General features: G+C 48.7%; 2 protein-coding genes across 6 annotated transcripts in view; one reads left to right on the forward strand and one right to left on the reverse strand.

The window, feature by feature from the left end:
• The window catches only part of LOC122625246 (uncharacterized protein CG43867), an 88,143-nt gene extending 70,667 nt beyond the window's left edge, over positions 1-17,476 (reverse strand). For 4 of the 5 annotated variants that reach the window (XM_043805261.1, XM_043805262.1, XM_043805266.1 and 1 more), the window contains exons 1-2: positions 3,040-3,892; positions 2,830-2,922 (exon numbers count right to left, since the gene is read on the reverse strand). In XM_043805261.1, coding sequence (XP_043661196.1) covers positions 2,830-2,922; positions 3,040-3,879 — 933 coding nt within the window. In that variant the 5' untranslated portion in view covers positions 3,880-3,892. Of the gene's footprint in view, positions 1-2,829; positions 2,923-3,039; positions 3,893-16,992 lie in introns of those variants that run through there. The other variant, XM_043805263.1, reaches the window with a different exon arrangement.
• Positions 4,046-4,823, forward strand: LOC122625255. Its single transcript, XM_043805274.1, has 2 exons — positions 4,046-4,168; positions 4,246-4,823. Exon 2 carries the CDS (start codon positions 4,249-4,251, stop codon positions 4,696-4,698), a length of 450 nt encoding a protein of 149 aa, XP_043661209.1. The 5' UTR covers positions 4,046-4,168; positions 4,246-4,248; the 3' UTR covers positions 4,699-4,823.
• Positions 17,477-19,573: the final 2,097 nt, after the last annotated feature.

Below are 19,573 nucleotides of genomic sequence, written 5' to 3' on the forward strand. Positions count from 1 at the left end.
CAGGTTCCTTGACTTTACCGTGCAGTTTGCCACCAACAAGTTGATGCCACAGGTAGTGTAGTCTAAATGCCACGAGAAATCTCTACTCTATCGTATGATCTCAAATCAATGGTTTATGGGTGCATATTTATACAATAAACCCAACCAAGGGTATAGCCGACTTCGATCTGTCCGCTTTTTGCGATTTTGCATTTGGCAACCGAAATTGAAATGGATGACAAGGCGGCCGGTCATTTGCCTCTAAGCGCCCCTTTCAACGCGTTAACGCGCTTCGCAAACACGCCGAAACAAATACAGCGGAGGAGGGGGGCTAGGGGGAATAAGGGGGCGTGGCACGTCGCGCAAACAGTGGCAGCTTATGGCAGATGGCGGCACTCTAATGTGGCCACTTTTGGCGCTGGCGCTGGCGTTGGTGTTTGCCGTTTGACGGCCATCCAATGTGCAATTATGGCCAGCGGGTCACGCAGATTTATGGCCGCCATGGCCGTTTTCCCATTTTCCCAGCAGAGGAGCAAACCCCTTTCCCGGGGATCCCCGGAAATTGTCAAACAAAAATGCATAGCCAAGTGAGCAGAGAAAGCCGCAAATGCGGCACTGGGATATGGCCACTTAAAGCGACGCGACGGAGTAACTGGAAAGGATCTTGAAGCGCTTCCAAATCAAGTTTGCCTTGGATCGTAATGAAAATGTTCGAAAATTATATATATTATATTATTTGCAACTTCAAATTGTTGAAGAGCTCTAAAGTCAACGTGCATCCACGTCTATACATATATGCCACTTTCCATGGCCCAAAATTGGCAAGGAGCGCTTTCCATCTCGGCTACCCTCCCCCTCCCCCTCGGCCGTCGTGCAAAGTTTATTTGCCAATATTTGTTAAGCTGAAATTTGGCAACAGTGCCGGTTGGCCCAGACCCTTATTGGCCTTTCACTTGGAGCCATTTGTTTACTTCGGCCGCTTGTTGTTCTCCGATGGCTTGGTAATAAACTTGAATTTTATTGTCCAACAAGAATGTTGCAATATGCTTGGCCATAATTTCAACGTCCTGCACATTGTTGCCAAAGTCGAAGGACCTTCCCTTCCCCTTGCCATTCTCCTGTCCAGCTGAAATTTTGTGGTTTGAGCTTAACGTCTCTTCTGATTGCGCTCGTCCTTGTTTCGGGCTTTTCTTTTCCGCATCCTGGCATCCTGGCTCCTTTGGAAGGAGCCGACTTTGAAGCCAAAACTACAGCTTTGCTTGGCTGAAAATTTGCATTTTACAAGCTCGCACAGCAAACGTTTTAATGACCCCTTCCAAATGAGTGCTATCAAGAGACGGAGACTCACTGCTGACCATTAACCTGTATATTTCTTGGTTGAATCGTCTTTATTATCAGCGTAAGCTCGAAATACGAATGTCCAACAGATTTTATAGAGCCAAAGATCTTGGAGGATCTGCGCTCTTTGGACCCAAAAAGGTCAACTTTCAATTGGGAAACAGAATGAAACGAAAGAGCATAACTTATCATTTCATATTTAGAGGCGCTTGCTTTGGCATTTTTGATGCGCGGAAGTCGAGAGAGGAGTCGAAAAGCAGGAGAGTTGTGTCCAGACCATTGCAAGTTTAGTGCAACTTATTTAAAATTTATGATGCACTTGAATTGCAGCTGGCAAAAAGTTGAAAAGTCAACCAAAAAGGGAGGAGCCACTGAAAAGGAACTGAAGCTCCGGCGACAAAGGCAAAATTTCAAATGGCAAATGGGAAATGGCAAATGGCAAACGGCAAATGGCAAATGCATAAAGCAGCAATGAAATATTCATTCCATACTTTTTGCCATACTTTGCCATATTTGGTACATTTTTTTGTTGACCTTCCACCGCCGTTTCAAAATGCTCGCAGTCGAGCAATTAAATATTGAAGAGCCGTACAGAATTATTTTAATAATAACAATCGAGTATACTTTTTGACTTTTTGAAATGGTGCATAGCCCCCATGCTCGAATTGTGTGTGTTTTGAATCGGAAGTTTATTGATCGCTGTTAAGCTATTGATGAAACCTAAATCGAGTACGTTGTGTCGATAGAAAGGGAATCTGATTCCCTGATTTAACCCTATAGTGCCAACCGCAAGATGCGCAGGTCACGGGAATACTCGTAGCTTTTCCTGCATTATTCATGCAGCAAAAATCATTCAAGCAAAAGGTTATGTCGGGCCGAGATGAAAGCAATACAACACCCCCAGTTAGTTCACATTTGACTAATACATAATTCATATACTCGTAGTTTTCGCATCCGACGGCCAGACTGACAGACGGCCAGACGGCTCTTGGCCAAATGCCTAATGACTTAATTAGGCTAATAATGAGCAAGGACCACGAGCTGGTTGGGTTTCCCTCTCGTTTTCCGCATTAACATGTGCTGGCAAAACAGCTGCACTATCTCTAGGAAAGCGGGTGGAAAATGGAAAATGTTCTGGCCACTCGATGAAAGCTCGGATGCGTGTGTGTGTGTGTGTGCGTGAGTATCTGAGTGTGAGTATGTGTGTGTGCGGATGGTAATTGCGAGGACGTCGTAAAAATGTTTTAGCCGTGGCTCTCTCATAAATCATAATTAAGCACAAGATGTGAGAGTGTCACCTCCCCAGCCCTTCGTAATTAATGTTCGCGTGTGTCTCATTCTGTGTCTGTGCCTGTGTCTGTGTTGCTCTTTACTTATTAACTCATTTGGGCTAATCATTAGACATCCCCAGCGACCCACTTTGGGGGCTGTCTGGCCCCCGACAACGCGACAACCCGACATCAGAACAACCCGACATCAGGACAACCCGCTAGCCCATTTCCGTGTACTCACCTTTTCCCGCAGCATATCGCGTATACGACCCGCCTGATTCTTGGACCTGTGCAGCTCCAGTTGCAGCTCCAGACACCGCTCCTGCCAATTGATCTGTTGAAGAGCAAAGGACACGATGTCAGAATGCTTGCCTAAAACAATTGGCGTGCAGATAGACGAGACACTCGGAAGTGGCATACGAAACCACTGAGATTGGTTATTCAAACCCACCTGCGGCAGAGCCTGGCCATAGTTGTTCACCTGGTGGACGTCCAGATGTTCGGTGAGCGTGGAGAAGTGCGGCCACGGGGCATCCGGCGCATCGAGAGCTGCCAGCACGGGATTCACGGTGGACTGCACCGACGTGGCAGTCGAGTTCCTGGGCAGCGCATCCCGCGGCTGCTGCTCCGCCTTCACCTGATTCGGCTTGGCCGGGATGGGCGGTGGGCGTGTGCCACGCCGTGGCAGCAGCCTTGGACTATTCGGCGTGGATGCAGTGAGTCCAGTGGCTCCAGTTGCTGCTGCAGTGCCGCCGGTGGTGAAACGTCCCTGGGCCAGTGGTATTTGGCCACTGAAGGAGGTGGCTCTTTTGGCCAACAGCGGAGATCCCTGCAGCGACTGTGATCCACGTGCCACGCCCCCCAATTGGGTCGGCAGCGAGGGCGGCTGGCTGTGCTGTTGCAGGTGGTGCACCTGGTGGTGGTAGAAGTGCGAGGGAAAGGTGTGCAGGTAGCCGCTGGCGGCGACTTCTTGCGGCCGCAGCAAGTAGTTGTGGGCGTGGCTGTAGTATTGCAATGAGTTTAGGGGGCTGGCCACGCCCAGCGAAGGCGTGGCCCGCCCTGAAGTCGAGGCGGAGGCACTGGCCGAAGGCGATGGCGACGAGGAGGCGGATCTCCTGCGGATCTCCGCAGACAACAGCTGCGGCTCCGGCTGGAGCTGCGAGTGCGGATGCGGATGCTGCTGCGGATGCGGATGCAGCTGCTCCTGGGAACGCAAGTGCTGGTGCTGCTGGAGATTGGTTAGCGTATCGAAGATTTGCGATAGGCGACCCAAAGGCACTTCGTCAGACATTGACGCGGTGTGGCTGAAAGTGCAGATGGCAAACATGATGTTAGAATGGGAAATCCAGCCATATTCTGGTGCAATTACATATATTTCTGCTTGAATGCATAACAAACGTAACTGGTGTTGATTGACCGATTGAGAGGAAGCCCACCTACTAATCTCGATCCCAAGCCGAATGTGTTGGCAAGTTTCCTGGGACTAAGTGTGCCTGGAGTCGGAATGTCACATCCCGAGCTAGAGCCATTCGTTCAGTTGTGCCAGAGACACCTTCTCACACAAACCTTTGGAACTTTACGTTAGTTTTCCACTTTTCCCCACATTTGTTTTCTGTAAGTTCAATTTCGATATCTAAACCCACTATCACTCCACTAGACTATGGCGAATCCCAAATCGAGCGGTGGCACCAAGTCCAAGGGCAAAGGCCACCACAACCGCCAGTCGCAGCAGAACTCGCAACAGCAGACGCAGTCGCAGCAGCCGCAGATGGACGCCTCGCAGCAATCCCAGCATACACCTGCGCCTGTGGCAGCTAGTGCAGCCACTGTGGAAGCAGCCACTGCCACGCCGCTGAACTCGCATCCTTCGGAGGACACTCTGGCCCTGGCCGCAGCCGTCGCCGCCTCGATCCCAGCTGCCCCCCTGGCGCGACCCGTTCCCGATCGCCGCCCCTCCACGCCGGCGGTGGTGACCCCGACCAGCAACGGGCCGTCGGAGACCTGCACTGCCGCCGAGAATCTGGCCACCTCGCGGACCGCGTCGGCGGCACCCGCCGCCTCCGAAAACAGGCGCGGCATCTTCCAGCGGCTCTTCGGGTGGAGCTCGTGATGGGTTCCTCTGCTCGCCAAAACAAAATTCCCCCGCCCACTTGGTAAACCTTTAGATTCTTCGATCGATAACACAATGCAAGCGAAAATTCTCAATTCAAATAAAAATTGATTTAGTTTCGAAATTATCAGCAGCATGTACAATACCAACAATCAGCTCCTATTTAATTCGCTCCCTTTTTGATTGCAACAAAATTGATAGCCGCCATTTCGGGCCCGTTCCAAACATTGCACAAACAATGACGCGCAATCCATCAAGCCGCCAATCTGGCAATCGCTTGGGGCATTACCAGATCCCAGTCAACATTTACACCTATCTACGTGCCCAAGCGAGGAAATCAATGCGAGCAGATGAAAAGTGAGGGAAAAGCGATGGAGCAGAACGAGAACGAGAACGAGTGACACCAGCAGACGGAAAAGTGGAAAGTGGGCACTGGACAGTGGACACTGGACGGTGGACAGTGGACACTGGACGGTGCAGAGCATGAAACTGGAGAGAACTGGCCAACAGGTGCGCGAATCTGGGGCATCAATCGCCGCTACGTGTGCGCAATGTCTAATCAACGGGACAAAAGTCCATGGAACAGGACAGTTGGCAATTGAATATGCCACTAAATTATAGACAGCAGTTGCAGCAGGAGTGGCGGCCCTCCCCGCCTTTCATCTTTTGTGGTCCGTGGACTGCTGGCTGATGGCTTTTCCACTCCACTCCACTCCGCTCCGCTCCTTTGCAGCGTTCTGGGCACTTTCTTTGCTGTGAATTTTTGTGGCTAAAAGCCTTTGGCTGCAAGCTCTCCGCTCGAAAGTCCATTTCCATTGCTGCAGCTCCTTTGCCAAATCTCTGGAGCTGTGGCTGTGGTCGAAGGGACGCAGGACGCAGGACACCGGAAGCATGAAGCAGGACGCAGGACGCAGAACCCACGACCCAAACCAGACACATTCATAAGAATTATATTCCAATTTCGAGCAGGGCTCCGTAGTTTCTTCTGCATGGAGCAGAAGAGTATGCATGTGTAGCTCCCTGTGTGTGTGCGCCCACTTCATTTTGCAAATTTTGATTTAATTCGAGTTGATTGAAATTCAAATTCAGTTTTTGATTTGACAAAATGTGTCCTGCTCTCCACTCAGGGCACTCTCCACTCCACTCCACTCCTCCTTGCAGCTCTCGCTTTTAAGTGCACTCAGTGCCAAATTGTTTCTAATTTGCTCAGGCTCTGTGAAAATTGGCAACATTGCTGCAGGCTCCTCCGGAACCTTACGCTTCAAGGGAGCCGGAAGTGTCCACCAGCCACTCGATTAGCCAGTGAAATGCGACAACAGGGCAACAAAAGTGCATCAAAGTGAGTTTGTGTCTCAGTACATAAGTCTTTTGCAGGGCACACATAACATCAAGTGCTCGCAAGATGTAATAACTTCACAAGATGTAATAACTTCACAAGATGCTTTAACGCCACAGAGGCTAACCGAAGATTTGGATTGAAAGTGCATGTGCGAAACAGAAGTTCTGAAGAAAAGTTTAGCCCCACTGCGAGTGCGTGACTGTACCTCATAATAGAAGCCCCATTTTGGCGGTTCGGCGGGTTTAACGAACCCATTACACGGCATTAGCCCGGGAAACTGAAGCTCGGTCAGATTGGCAGGCCTGAAAGTCATAAGCGTAAGCGGCTTAGCAAAGCTTGTTTTGCATACACATATGGTAGCTGGTAGCTGGTGACTGGTAACTGGTAACTGGTAAACTGGAAGCATGCTAGTGAATATCTTTGTTTACACTCGGCTTAGTACGAACTTGGCCAACACATGAACGGGAAACGGAAACGGAAATGGAAATGGAAATGGAGAGGGTCTGGGGATGCCAATGCGAATGCGGAGACTGCAACTCAACTCAGATACAGTTGAACAACTGTCGGATACCGACACTCCGCCTCAGCTTTGGGTTAACTTAACTTGGCTAAGTGCAGCAGTGCACTGTAGCTCCCCGGGCGAAAGGATTTTCTTGGGGTTTGGGGATGGGGGTTGGGTGTTGGGAGTATGGCAAATCCAACTGCATTGTCTTACGCTTGCTCTTAGCTTAGCTCCCTAATGGAGGAATACGGGGCAGCCCGAATATAAGAATGGCGACATGGAATGGAAAACTCACTCAAATAGTTGGCAAAACTTGTTCACGGCTCCAATGAAGTGCAGAGTGCAGAGCAGCCGAGGGGCAGAGGGGCAAAGGGGCGGCCACAAAGACAGAGCGAAGCAAAACAAATTTCTAAAAACCCCAGACGATAGTTAAGCTCCCCTTCTTGGGGTTTCCCAGTACCAGTACCAGTACCCAGTACTGCAGTTCCGGTTCCTATGTAGTTTTCCAGTTTCAGTTTCAGCTGCCACTCGGCTGAGCTTTGCCAAATATGTTATTATACAATGTAGTTATGTGTTATCAGCAGGGCAAGCAAACTGAGAGCTGTCTTGTACACATTTCAATGCGAGGCAGACGCATCTCCTTGTGCCACAAATTGTTTCATTACTTGTATCCTGTTGACACTAACGTTACATAATGGACTTTACGCAAATTCGCTGGTGAGTGGAAAATATGTGGATAGTATGGTATTGGTATGGTGTTAGCTCAATTTCATCGAACAGCAGCTTTTATGATACACCGCGCAATGCAGTCTGCCGTCTGCCGCATGTAAAGTTGTAAAATTAATACAACATAAAATTTCAAACGTACCCCACACCCACACCCATCGACACACCATGACAACACATCCTCCAGAGCGACGACCGTTTCAGTAGCGACCCCACTGCCTTTGTTGTGGCACTTCAAAAATTTAATAAACACCGCTGCATCGTTCGCATGCCAATAATTTTGCAGCACTTCTGCCCCCTCTGAACCCCCTTGCACCCACCGCCCATGCACTGTGTAATGCGTCGTCAATTTGAAAAACATTGTCAATGCATGTGGGTAACGAGAAAGCTCAGTGAGGGTGTGAGCCAACTAATAACTGGTGTGGCAGGATAACCAGACACAGTAGCGCTACCACCACCCACCTCTCCGCAAGTTCACTCCGACTTACTTCCCTGCTGTTACTTTGTTAGAACTCATATTATTTCCCTTTTTCACTTTGCCGCATTAAAAGAGCAACTTACTGCTGAATAACTGGGAACTTGTAACTGGTAACTGGTAACTGGGAACCAAGTTTCAAGCTCCGGCATCCGGAATGCAATTTAAAGGTTCCGTACGCTGCATTCCGAGCTGCCGTTGGTCACACTGCGACAATTAAGTGCACCTCGGTCACACTGCGTGTGCTGTTTCGCAGTGAAGTATGCAAATATTTGCTCCGTTCCCCAATCCAGGGTATTAACCGCGTCCACACCTCGCCCCGGCTATTTGTTGTCTTTTTATAACCACTCCCGCATTCATTTTTCCCTTTGCTTTCTTTTCGCTCTTTCTTTCAACTATTTTTCACTCAATTCCAACGAAAAATTTATAATAAATGCTCGCGCACATGTGATGTCGCGCATTTTAATTGGTCTCTGCCACAGTAACTCCGAAAGGGAGTACTGAAGGGGGCATGGACCCAGACAAACCGTGCAACTGTGGGCCCAGTCCACACACAAGTGCCACACACTATACGTATGTTATGCCATATATATTGCCGGCAAGTGTGAGTCGAGGGCCTTAACTCTTGGGTGCGTCGGGCGTCTTTCCTCCTCTTTCTGTTGTTCGTTGTCGTTGTCGTTGTCGTTGTCTGCGGTTTCTCCTTGTAAAACGGTTGTCATTCTGCAGTTGTTGTTTATGCTAGTTGGTAAGCACTTGTAGGGGGGTTGGTGTCGGGGGGTCAGGGCTGCCCCTCCATGACCTACGTGACAAGCAAAGAGACTTACAACAAAGCACCGACTGGCGACTAACGACTTTGGGTCTAGATCAACTAGATATATCTTCGCCCATACATTACGCTGCCTTACAAGTGTGCGATTGCGAGTGCGAATGAAAGTGCGAGGGTGTGCGCCCAGATGAGCTGGAAGTAATCTGTGGCACTATCTCTAAGTTGGGTCTCTCTGCACTCCAGACATCCCGAGAATAACTACAGTTCGACACTATGTTTGTAATCAGGAGTAGTAGGCCCTAATCTTATATGCATCATGCATCATAGCAAATGCCCTTTGAAAGATATCCAGTAAATTGTTAATGAATAACGTAACTCACCAAATATCTCAACCGAATGTCGACTAAAGCCGGCCAAACTGTAACTTTGTGCTGTAAGAGCAAAACTAAAGCATTGCGACTCCCAAACAAACCGTTAGCTGTTGGACACACTCGTAACCACATACTAACCGTCAAGACAGACAGAAGCAGAAACAGCAACAGAAACAAAAACAATCCCACCAACTATAAAAACCGAATAAAAATGGAAATAAAAGAAGAAAAACAAACCGGTTCGCCACCCGCTCCGAAAACTTCCTGCAGACAACAAGAGCAACAACATGTTGCTTCTAATGAGACCACAACAACAATAACAACCACAACAATAGCAGCAACAACAATTAGAACAGCCAGCAGCAAACAAAAACTGTCAAAAAATAAGCAGCTAATTAAGAAGCATGACCGTTGGCCGTTTTAGAGAACCACAATCCACAATCCGAGTCACAATCAGAATGAGAATGAGAATAAGAATCAGCATCAGAATCAGCACCAGAGTCAGAGGCAGAACCACTTCGACCTTCGCATGGACCAGTTTTCTCAGTCGCCGCCGCTCCAAATGGCCAGAAACACGCTGGAGTTTTAGGCGCTTTTGTCGAGCGTTCGACACCCGCAATGGCAGTGGCCAAAATAGCTGAGCCACTAGCCAGAACGAATGGAGCTATACCCTGCGAAATGAGTATGCCTGTTAGGCTGGAAAATGAATTCCATCTATGAACAAAGTAGCTACTACTCCAGCTCATTTCCATGTCGGGTATAGCCAGATTAGGAGGTGCAAAAGCGACGAAATTTCGAGGGATTAAGACCCAAGTGCGAGTCAGGTGCTCAGTGGAGCAGCTGCCTTCCTACCGCACCACACTGACCTACATTCACCTGGGTTCGCTTGAGCTTGGCGTCCGTTTGCTCTCCATTCACTTGGGTCGCCATCCAAAGGCGTCGCCAGCGAAGTTACGAGTGTTTGACAATTGGCTGCGCTGGTTTCCGTGTGCCATATTTATGATTCGCATTCGCTTTAATTAAATTCGCAAGGCGGCGGGCAGGGAGGGGGAGCTCTACACAGTTGACTTTACGACTTGCATTTAATTAAAGCCAATTACCGCTGAACCTGACGAATCTCCAGAGTGCAGAGTGGAGTTGCGATGAAGGGCGGAATATTTGGGAGTATAAATACACTATAACTGCAGTTATACGCCCTGCACATTTGCGAGTCCCAACTCCCAACTCCAGATCACTGCCAATTGAAATCGATTGTGCTAATCGCTGCCCCCCTCCCCACTTCAATTACATACATATATGTACTTGCATACTTGCATTCCTTGAGTGACAGCCCATAGGATCTGTGGAATGGGGGGCTCAATGGGACACAATGATGTGTCATAAAGCGAAGTTATCTTAATTAAAATGCAGCAACAACAGACATGAGCAGTGAGCAATGGGCAACGAGTGTTATCTATGCAAAATAACTATAAATAAACAACGAGATATGCAGAGACGGACTCGAACTTGCAGCGGAGTGATTTTGACTCATGGGCTATTATAAGGCTTATAAACAAAAATATACAAATAGGAAGGGCAGGGATGGCAAGGGGAGGGGGGAAATGACCAAGTTGAAAATCCATAATAACGACGACAATAAAATAACACTGCGACAACTGCGGATGGCAAACAACAGGAGAAACAGCAATAATGGCAATAATGCGAAAAATAACAACAGTTGCAAAAGTCAACGTACTGCAAGAAAAATTTCCACAACAGCTGCTGCAGAGCCGAAACATGGGCTCAAAATTCTCGTTTCGTGAGAACACTGTAATGTATGTAACTCTCCTAGCTCAGTTACTCAGCCACTCAGTTACTCAGCTACTCTCAGCAGTTACATCTTGGGAGAGCGTCAGCTGTTAACGGTTAACAGAGCTCCGCGTTTCACTCACATTCCACTCCGTCCACTCCGCTTACAGTGAAGCCTGCCCGGTGCACCAACTAGCTGGGCAAGCTACTGAAATAGATGCATCCCTTTGGTCCTCCGAGCCGGATATCACGTTAAGTCGCTTTGTAGTTCAAAGCATTTAGTTTAAGAACGGTGCCAAGCAGCAGTGAGCCTATCGAGGCACCACTGTAGTTGGGGGACTCATGCGGAAAGCGATTGAGTAGTGCACTCAGTTTGCCTGGCAACGTACGAAACATTTTAACGACTTGCGGCCGGGCCGAATCAATAGAGAAATGATTGCAAATTTATTTCATTTTTTATATGCGCCCCCTTGTCGCGGTGCCATTCTTTTTTGTTTATGTAAAAATAGCATGCAATTGTTTTAAGCCAGAGGGGCGAAGTGGTGCAAGTGGGTGGGGCTGTCATAAAAACGCGAGCGACTCAAGTGGAGTGCAATTGACGCCATCGATTAAACAAGAATGGGAATCACTTTGCGCGCGGCGCCTGGTTCCCTTTGAAAATGGGAAAAACGAGACAGTCGTTGGAAAAGCTGGGGCCCAGGAAAACTGCGGAGGGGAGGTATCTTAATTGCCGATTGGAGAAGGAAAACAGTCGGCCAAGACTGTCGAAATATGGGGATGGCAACGACCCTGACCTTGTGGCTCTACTTGTGGATCACAGACTCCAACTTCGAATTATTATACTTAGACTTTATGCCAAGTAGATCATTGGAAATCATTTATGAAAATTAAGCAATATTTGTGGCTCATTCTTCTTTCAGCGTTCGAATAAAAAATGCCATGCAAAGTTGTTGTAAAAGAGGACAAATGAGGACGTACATGTACATAAATACAGCTGAGAGCGCACTTGCAGCTACATTTTATAGGGCCACCCACTCAGATCCCTTGCAACCCACTTCCACACATGCAATATTTACATGCAAGTGCACTGGCAATGCACTGAAATACATTTTTCATTTTTAATTTTCCCAGAACCAAGATCTACAGTATTTCGACTTTAGTTTGGGGGATTTCTAATACCTTTGCATTTACCCATTGCTTTTTTCAGCATATTAAATATTACTACATCTTTTAATCACGAAAATGAAATGAAATGTGGCCCGGGCTTTTTTCGTGCATTTTTAAGGGGAGTTGGCGACCAAATCCGACTGACAAGCCACGAATGTGGAGCAATCATAATTCCTGGCTTTTATCATCACGGAAAACAAAAGGGAAATGCTCATTAAACGAGAAGCGACAAGGGAAAAGCGAGGAGGGGGAGTTCGCTGGGTGGCACGGGAGGGGAGGCAGAGGTTGGAAAAACAAGGCCGAAGTGCAGGAAATGTCAGCGTTGACAAGAAAATGCACTCGCTACGCCGAAAGGATATACACTTGACACACACCAATACACACAAAAGCACACACACACACATGCCAGCACGAGCCATTAGCATATGGCCGGAAAATACGGAAAATGGGAAGGGGGTGGCAAATGGGGAAACGGATGGAGTGGGGTGCATGTTTGCACAGCCAGCTGGGTGGAAACGGAGAGGCAGAAAAGCGGCAAGAGGGTGATTTTGCCTCTGACAAAAGGTTCAAAGTTCAAATGCCAAATGCCAAATCGAGACCATTAATGAAAACAAACAAACAAACAACAAAGTGCTCCACAAGAAAAATGACCCAGACAAATGAAAGAAAACCTGTAGGTGATTTTCCGTAGCCGGGACTGAGCTCGCCTGAATTTGTCGATGCAAAGTTCTAAGTTTAAGGCACAAGATGTATTCGCACCACTCACCATCGATTGCCAGCTTTAAGTAGGTGGAGAGCTCATGAAGTTTCCCTTTCTCCATTCGATGCCATGCCATTCCATTGCCGTCGATCTCAAGGTCGGCAACTACATGTATTTTCATTTAGGAGGAAAACCCTGCGACAGCCACACAGCCACACACAGCCACGATGTGGCCAATTGGCAGAACCATTGGCTGCATTTTTCATTGGGCCCATAATCACAACATTTACCAACACCATAACTAACATGCAACATCCGATGAGATGTCTTTCCTCTTTCCGCTTTCCTCTTTCCCCCATCCGAAGTCCGTTTTCCGTGTCTGAAGTCGCAGGACTCAGGTCGCAGGACTCAGGCAGCTGCTTGATTTCTTTCCGCCGTAACTTCCCATTTACTCCGCCGTATTCGGAGCCCGCCCCCGTCCGCCCGCGTTCTACGGCCAGTCATTTAATCAATTATGCAAAAACCGATGTCGACGTCGACGGCGACGATGTATCGTAAAATGTTTGCTACGAGTTTGTTACGAGTCTGCTGCGGCCGTATTCGTAGCCGTAGCCGTATCCGTGACTGTCTATAGCCCCTGAATCGGCTGAACCTGCTGAACCTGCTGGCACGTTTACCTTTTCATGTATAAATATTTAATTAAATGTACAGCAGTTTTTGGAAACTCGGGCAAGGGGGCGGCTGGCTGGGACGTGAGCGTGAGCGGGAGCGTGCCCCACGTGTGTGCGCGCCAGTGGCAATCGCAGTAGGGCGCTCTAAGGACTCATTGGGGCAGTTAGCAAACCACTTCGATTAGGGGCAATGCCAATGAATGACTGATTACGAGGGGCAGGAACGGGTCTGTTCTGAGGCAATGGTTTCACGACCACTTAACGTCCCCATCCGCAGCAACGCACATGCTTTGGATCAGAGTGGGCGGGGGGAATTGATAAACAACAACTTATTAGTAATGTGATCTTGCTACTTTGTAGTTTTCCCAACTTGAGGAGGAGCAGGCGAAACGACACGGAAATAAAAGCCTTGCTTTTAATGTTCAAGTGCATGAGCAGGCGGCTTTAATGCCGCTTGTGGTTTCCAAACACAGCAAACCAACGCAGCTCACTAGAATCCAACGAGGATAAGGCTGCACCACTGCAGCACTGCAGCTCTGCTCCCCAACGATATCCACAATATATCCCCACTGCGAGCTCCCCGAAGCGCCCTGCTCCCTGCTCCTTGCAAATTGCTCCAAACTCAAGAGTTCCGTGCCGCGGAGCACTTGGGCCTGCCTGAATGTATATGGATATGGATGTGTGGGGGTGTGTATGTGCAGCGGGCACAGAGCTGACCAAAATTGGCCAAGTGAGGCAACATCACGTAGCCGCCCCGTTTGCCAAGCGCCCCTCAAGTCGCAGTCACATTCGCAGGCACACGGAGAAAAATTCGACCCGCAGAGTTGGTATTCTTGGTATGAATATGTATCTATGTTGTATATGCATCTGGTTGACTAGGGTGCAGAATCCTAGAAAGAATAGGATGGAGGAAAAGGTACTGCCTGATTTCTTTCGGTGCACGGAGCAGCGACAGTCTCGGTTTCGGTTTCGCCGGCTAGCCATTTTTGCGGGGGCGGTGGACAGTGGGCGTGGCAAATCTGTGCACTCCATGGGCGCAGAAAGGGGCGCTGTCCCCGGCAGAGCAGCAAAATAATCTACGGCAATTGCATATGGCAGGCAATAAACTTGGTCAAGTCTAAAAACAACCACTGAACGACTGCCGACTGCCGACTGCCAACTGCGGTCGTAGGTGGCTGGCTGGCTAGCTGCTGTTGTTTTTCTATTTTTCAGATTCAGTTTTGGGAGCGTGCAGTGTGCAGTTGTAGTTGCAGTTGCGGTGGCAAAAGGGGAAAAGTGCTCTTGACATGTTTTTATTAAAGTTTCCGGCCACGTCTGGCTCTGGCGAAGAGCTGGAGCAAGAGGACGCAAGAGGCCAGAGGACGAGGAAAGTGGCAGCGAAAAACAAAAATAAAATCGTCTTGAGCAGCTTTTCCCGCACTATTCATATTCTCGAGCCACTTCCTGATACCCTTCCCCATTGAGCACTTACCGTCTCCTTGTAAGTTATGAAACGCATTAAAGAAGCTGGGCCAAATATACAGCTTGCATTCAAAACAGAAAAGTTTCACTGAAGATTGCCAAATCGAGAACACACAAGTGGCTTCATTGCCAGAGCAGCTTGTCTTAACTTCCAATTATAGTAACTGCTGTTTCTTCGATTTGTTTGTGCCGTGTGCCTTTTTTCCGAATTTCGGTTTTTGCTCGGCTTTTGCCTTTGACTCCGCATTTTTTGCCAGTGTCCGAGTTATGTTTATGTTGCGTGCGTGCTCGGTTCATGGAATTGCTATTTGAGGTTTGCATTCAGCGGGAGCTCCGCAAAAAGTGCAATTCTTTCACTCGAGCCCGAGTTTTGGGTACAAGTGCATATGGTTTGGTTGTCAGATTTTTCCTCGTCCTCTGAGAGTCCAGAATTTGACCCATATCGTGAGAAAACTGGCAAGATTTGCACACTTATTATCACGAAAACAAGCGACAGACCGAAGAACAATAGAAAACAAAACCAATTATTCGCTGCAAATTTCCAATTTCGAATTTGGCCTCTTCCTGGCGAAAGCTGCAAATTGGGACCGAGGAACAGGAGCATTCAGAAGGAAGTGTTGAAGTGTTTTTCCAGGGAGCATGGAGCCAAACCGAAAACAATACCGAAACTACCCACTCCTACTCCTACTCCTACTCCTGGTGACAAAAACAGCAGCAAGCGGCGGAGGAAGTGGGCTAATGTAGGGACATTGTAGGTGAAAACGGCAGGAAAACCGACACAGTCACGTATCCACGTGTTGGCAGCCACCCAAAGAGCCCACAGGGGGCGGAAAAGCGGGGAAAGGCGGGGAAAGCGGGGAAAGACGGGTCCACTGGGGGCGCCAGCGGTAAATGCACTTTGAATGGCGAAGTTTACTTGTCACCCGGGACAAGGAAAATGCAAGAAAAGGACTGCGAGTGCAGTGGAAAATGTCCCAGGAACGGCAGACACTCGTTGCAAAAGGAAATCCCATGTTTTTAGCTAAGGAATATTGGAATTGTGATTGTGATTGTGTAATGTGCGCACTATTCTCTCCACTAAGAACAACTATTACCCGCAAGTATTTTGCCATCAAATGTATACGTATATCTAATTTCGAGAAAAGGGTTTTTAAATTTTTAAAAATATTTAAAGAGCTTTGCATTTCATGCCGCACCGAAGCAGCGAACTCTGCAACTTGTTGCTCGGTGCACCGCATCTAAGTCAAGTGCCACGATGGCAAAAGTCCTGGTTCAATACGATTATTAACTGGCACTTACTTACTGAACCCATTGCAGATACAGATTAACACGAATTGGGAAACGGAGCGTTATTGAATCATCTTGAACCAATTCAACGGAGGGCAAATCAATTTGGTGCGGAATTCGGAATTCGGCGTATCTGCAGGTCTGGGGAATCCTAACCTACCACATTGGAGACGGATAAATCAAGCCAACAGTTGGGGAAAAGGGGGAGGGGGGCTGGTGGGCGCGGGAATGTAGCAGCAAATTAACATAAATTCCGTTGGGGGAAACAAAAGGTACAAAACTGGCCACTTACATATCTCATGGGGTTGTGGGGGTGGTCAGGGGGCTGGTCAGGGGGAGGGGCGCTGGGCGGTGAAATGGAAATGGAACATGGGGAGGGGGAGGGGGGTGGTGGCGAACTAGAAGTCGAAGATTGTTGCAAAAAGTTCAACGACAGCAGACAGACGCAAAAGCAAAGGACAACGAATAAAACAAGGAGGGCAGCGAGGGAATGGAGAGTGTGAGGGGGGTGAGGGGGGTGGGCGGTGCCGGAAGAGGGGGCGGGGTGGGTGGCAGGAACGGTGCCAAGGGTGCGGATGGTTCCGTTTGCAAAGGAGTACGTTGTTTCCTATGTCTATGTCTACAGTGTCGCTTTCCCAACTATTCCCACAAGAAAAATCAATGGAATTGCTTGCTCTACAGCCGAGGTCAAAGTAATAGGGCCGACATTTGCAACTGCTTCCGTTTAGTTTTGTTTTGATATTAGGTACCCAAAGGGAAGGCAAAGAACAGTTAAACACCACTAAGCATCTACCTATAGATGTTGTTATAAAACGTTTTCTACCCCTGCTAATTCCCAGTGTACCCAGCTGTTGCTGTGTTCGCAGGCACACTTGTGCATGTGTTGCCAGAGTGCTAGTGGCGTGGCCGGTGCTGTAATGCTCCACAGCTTGCTCTTAATTTGAATTCGAAATTGAAGCGAAATACTAATCGAGGGCACTGTGTGTGCGACAGAGATGGAGGCGGCGATCAAGGATCTGGCGCCAGAACACAACAACTCACCTGTCCCCGTCTAACAGCTGCTAGTGGTTGTTGCTGGCTTTCGCTCCCTCTTCGTCAGCTCCATCATCGCCGTCTCGCCTTTGGTGCCTTTTTCGTTCGCGAATGCGAATGTGAATTTTCCGCATGGGAATTTTCCTCTGCCGCTGCCGCTGTCACTGCCACTGGCGCTGCCGCTGCCGCAGCCGACGTCGACTGCACACGTGACTGCGCAAACTCTTCCTCTTCTTCTTTTCGCTTCCTTTGCTCGCCCGTCCGCAGTTGTTGCTTTATGCTTTATGCTATTTGCTTTTGTTTTTCACTTTTGTTAACGTGGGCCTTTGTATTGTTATTTACCACTTGCCCTGCTCATTCTACTGCCGCCTAGCGAACTCGAACAGCTGTTTCCACTTGTTGTTGTTGCACACCCGCGGCAAAAAAAACACAGTTAGTTAAACTAGCTAACCGAAAAGCGCAGCGCGGAGTAAACACGAACTCGATGGGGGCGCTGGAAAAAAAACACTGTTAGCACCATGTTAAGCTGGGCAAACATCGGGCGAACTTTCGGGTCGAACTTGAGTGCTTCTGCCTGCCTGCTGCCCGCCTAACATGAGTGGCTTCGCGCTGTTAGCGTGCGCAAGAACTGGAGTGGAACGGCAACAGTGCGCAACAACTGCTGCCTTACAGCCCTACACCAACAGCCACTCAACAGCGCCTAGCTCTACAGTTGGCTCGCCTCTCTGTTAGCGGAGCTGTTGGCGCAGAACCGTTGCATTTAAATATGGAAGTGCAGAAGCTAAGTGCTATGTCACTCACTCAGGATCTTACAAAATATCCCATTTCACCAATATAAGTTCCAATCGAACTGAGAACTAAGCGATTTCTGTAACACCCCTATAAGTCCAATTGGTCTCTAAAGTTATAGGTCACTAATAGGCTATAGGCCATCCATCACAAAAGGTCATCCATTCAACGGATGTGTGTAAGTGTATAAACTGAATTCATTTAAATACCTACTTCGAGTAGATGTAGCGTTGCCCTGAGCATACCACCACAACCACCACTTGCTACCTTCGGTAGGCTTTTCCAAAAAGGGCAGAACCACAAGGGGGCGTTGCAGCCCCACCCCAGCAATCCTTGCAACACCGCCGCTTGGAGCAATTAACAGGATTCCAATGTGTCTGGCCGTCTGCAGAGTGCAGACTGTGACGGGAAATTTCAAAAATTTCAATTCACAAAAATTCACAGGAATGCGCCTGGCTCACAGGCACACATGTGCCTGTGCCCTTCCAGCGTCTGGTGTCCACTCGGTCGAGTCGATTCAAAAGTCTGCCATCCACGTATGTACCTTTCCCACTTTCCCACCTGCTATCTGGGTTTCAGTCCGTGTGTCCGGCAGCAGGTGCAAGAGCTGCAGCAATCAAAGAGTCATCCAGTCAAGGCAAAGAGGACCACTTTAAAGATTTCCACCAACGGCAATGGGTTCGAGTGACAGGCACATGCGGGAAAAGCGAAAACAACAGCGTGCACGGTGCGAAACCAATATAATGAGTACACTGCCGCTTGGCAATACTGGCTGTCAATCGCAGTGGCCAACACTGGTACTTCCAAAATCATTTCCACCAACACTCAAAGTTACGCAAAGATCCACAAATAAAACCATCTACATGGGGCAAATATTTAAGTGCGGGGTATTTAAAGACTGCATACGGATTTCGGTGCCCATTAAGTTGACTCCTGGCGATGGTCATTGGGATGGGATTGGGACTCCTCACCCCTTTTGGGGGAGCTCGGGATGCAGGAAACGCAGTCGCAGTTGATGGCCATCAAGTGGACCATGGCAAAAGTGATTACACGTGCTCATAAACAACAAAGCAACCCCCTGGGCTGCCGAAGTCGGGCCAGGCAAACAGGAGACAAAACATGGCAGCAGGACAGCAGGACAGCAGGACATCAGGGCATGAGGACATCGCAGGATAGGATGCCCGCTTGAGATGGAGATGGAGCCTTGCCAGTTTTTGTCATCATCATCATGATCAGCTGTGATTGGGTGTGTACGACGAGCGCTGGTTAATTTATGGCCCGGACTTCGGTTTTAATTTGTTCGGCAAAGCTTTTGCTTTTGCTTTGGCTTGCACTGCAGCAAATTCCGAGACTTGCGTCATGCGAATGTACACTGCACATTCCGAGCTGGGCTTTTGTTTTTTGCAGTGCACAGGATGACTGCCTGTGATGGTCCCAGGTTCAACTACCATTGCGGAGCGAAAAGCAGGAGAAAATGCTGAGGACACGACAGCGACAAAGTCAATAAATTCTGTGCCACTGGATTGGCCCCCGAAGGAGGTGAACGAGGGAACTGGGATCCCGGCCAAAGAACTGGGCTGGGCTAAGCTGTACTTACTTAGCCGGGATGCCAGGATGCCGGGATGTCGGGATGTCGGGACATCTGCAGCTGCACCTGGCAGCACGGCTTTCCTCAGTCCTGTCCCAGGTGTCTATTTTAGCTGCTTTTAACTTCCTTATGGCCTTGGCAACGTCTTGCCGGCTTTTACGGCTAATAGCAGCAGCGGCCGGAGATGAGATGGATGCAAGGACACGGACCCGT

This window comes from Drosophila teissieri, chromosome X (assembly GCF_016746235.2).
Source record: "Drosophila teissieri strain GT53w chromosome X, Prin_Dtei_1.1, whole genome shotgun sequence".
In the NCBI taxonomy this organism is placed as follows: Eukaryota; Metazoa; Arthropoda; class Insecta; order Diptera; family Drosophilidae; genus Drosophila; species Drosophila teissieri.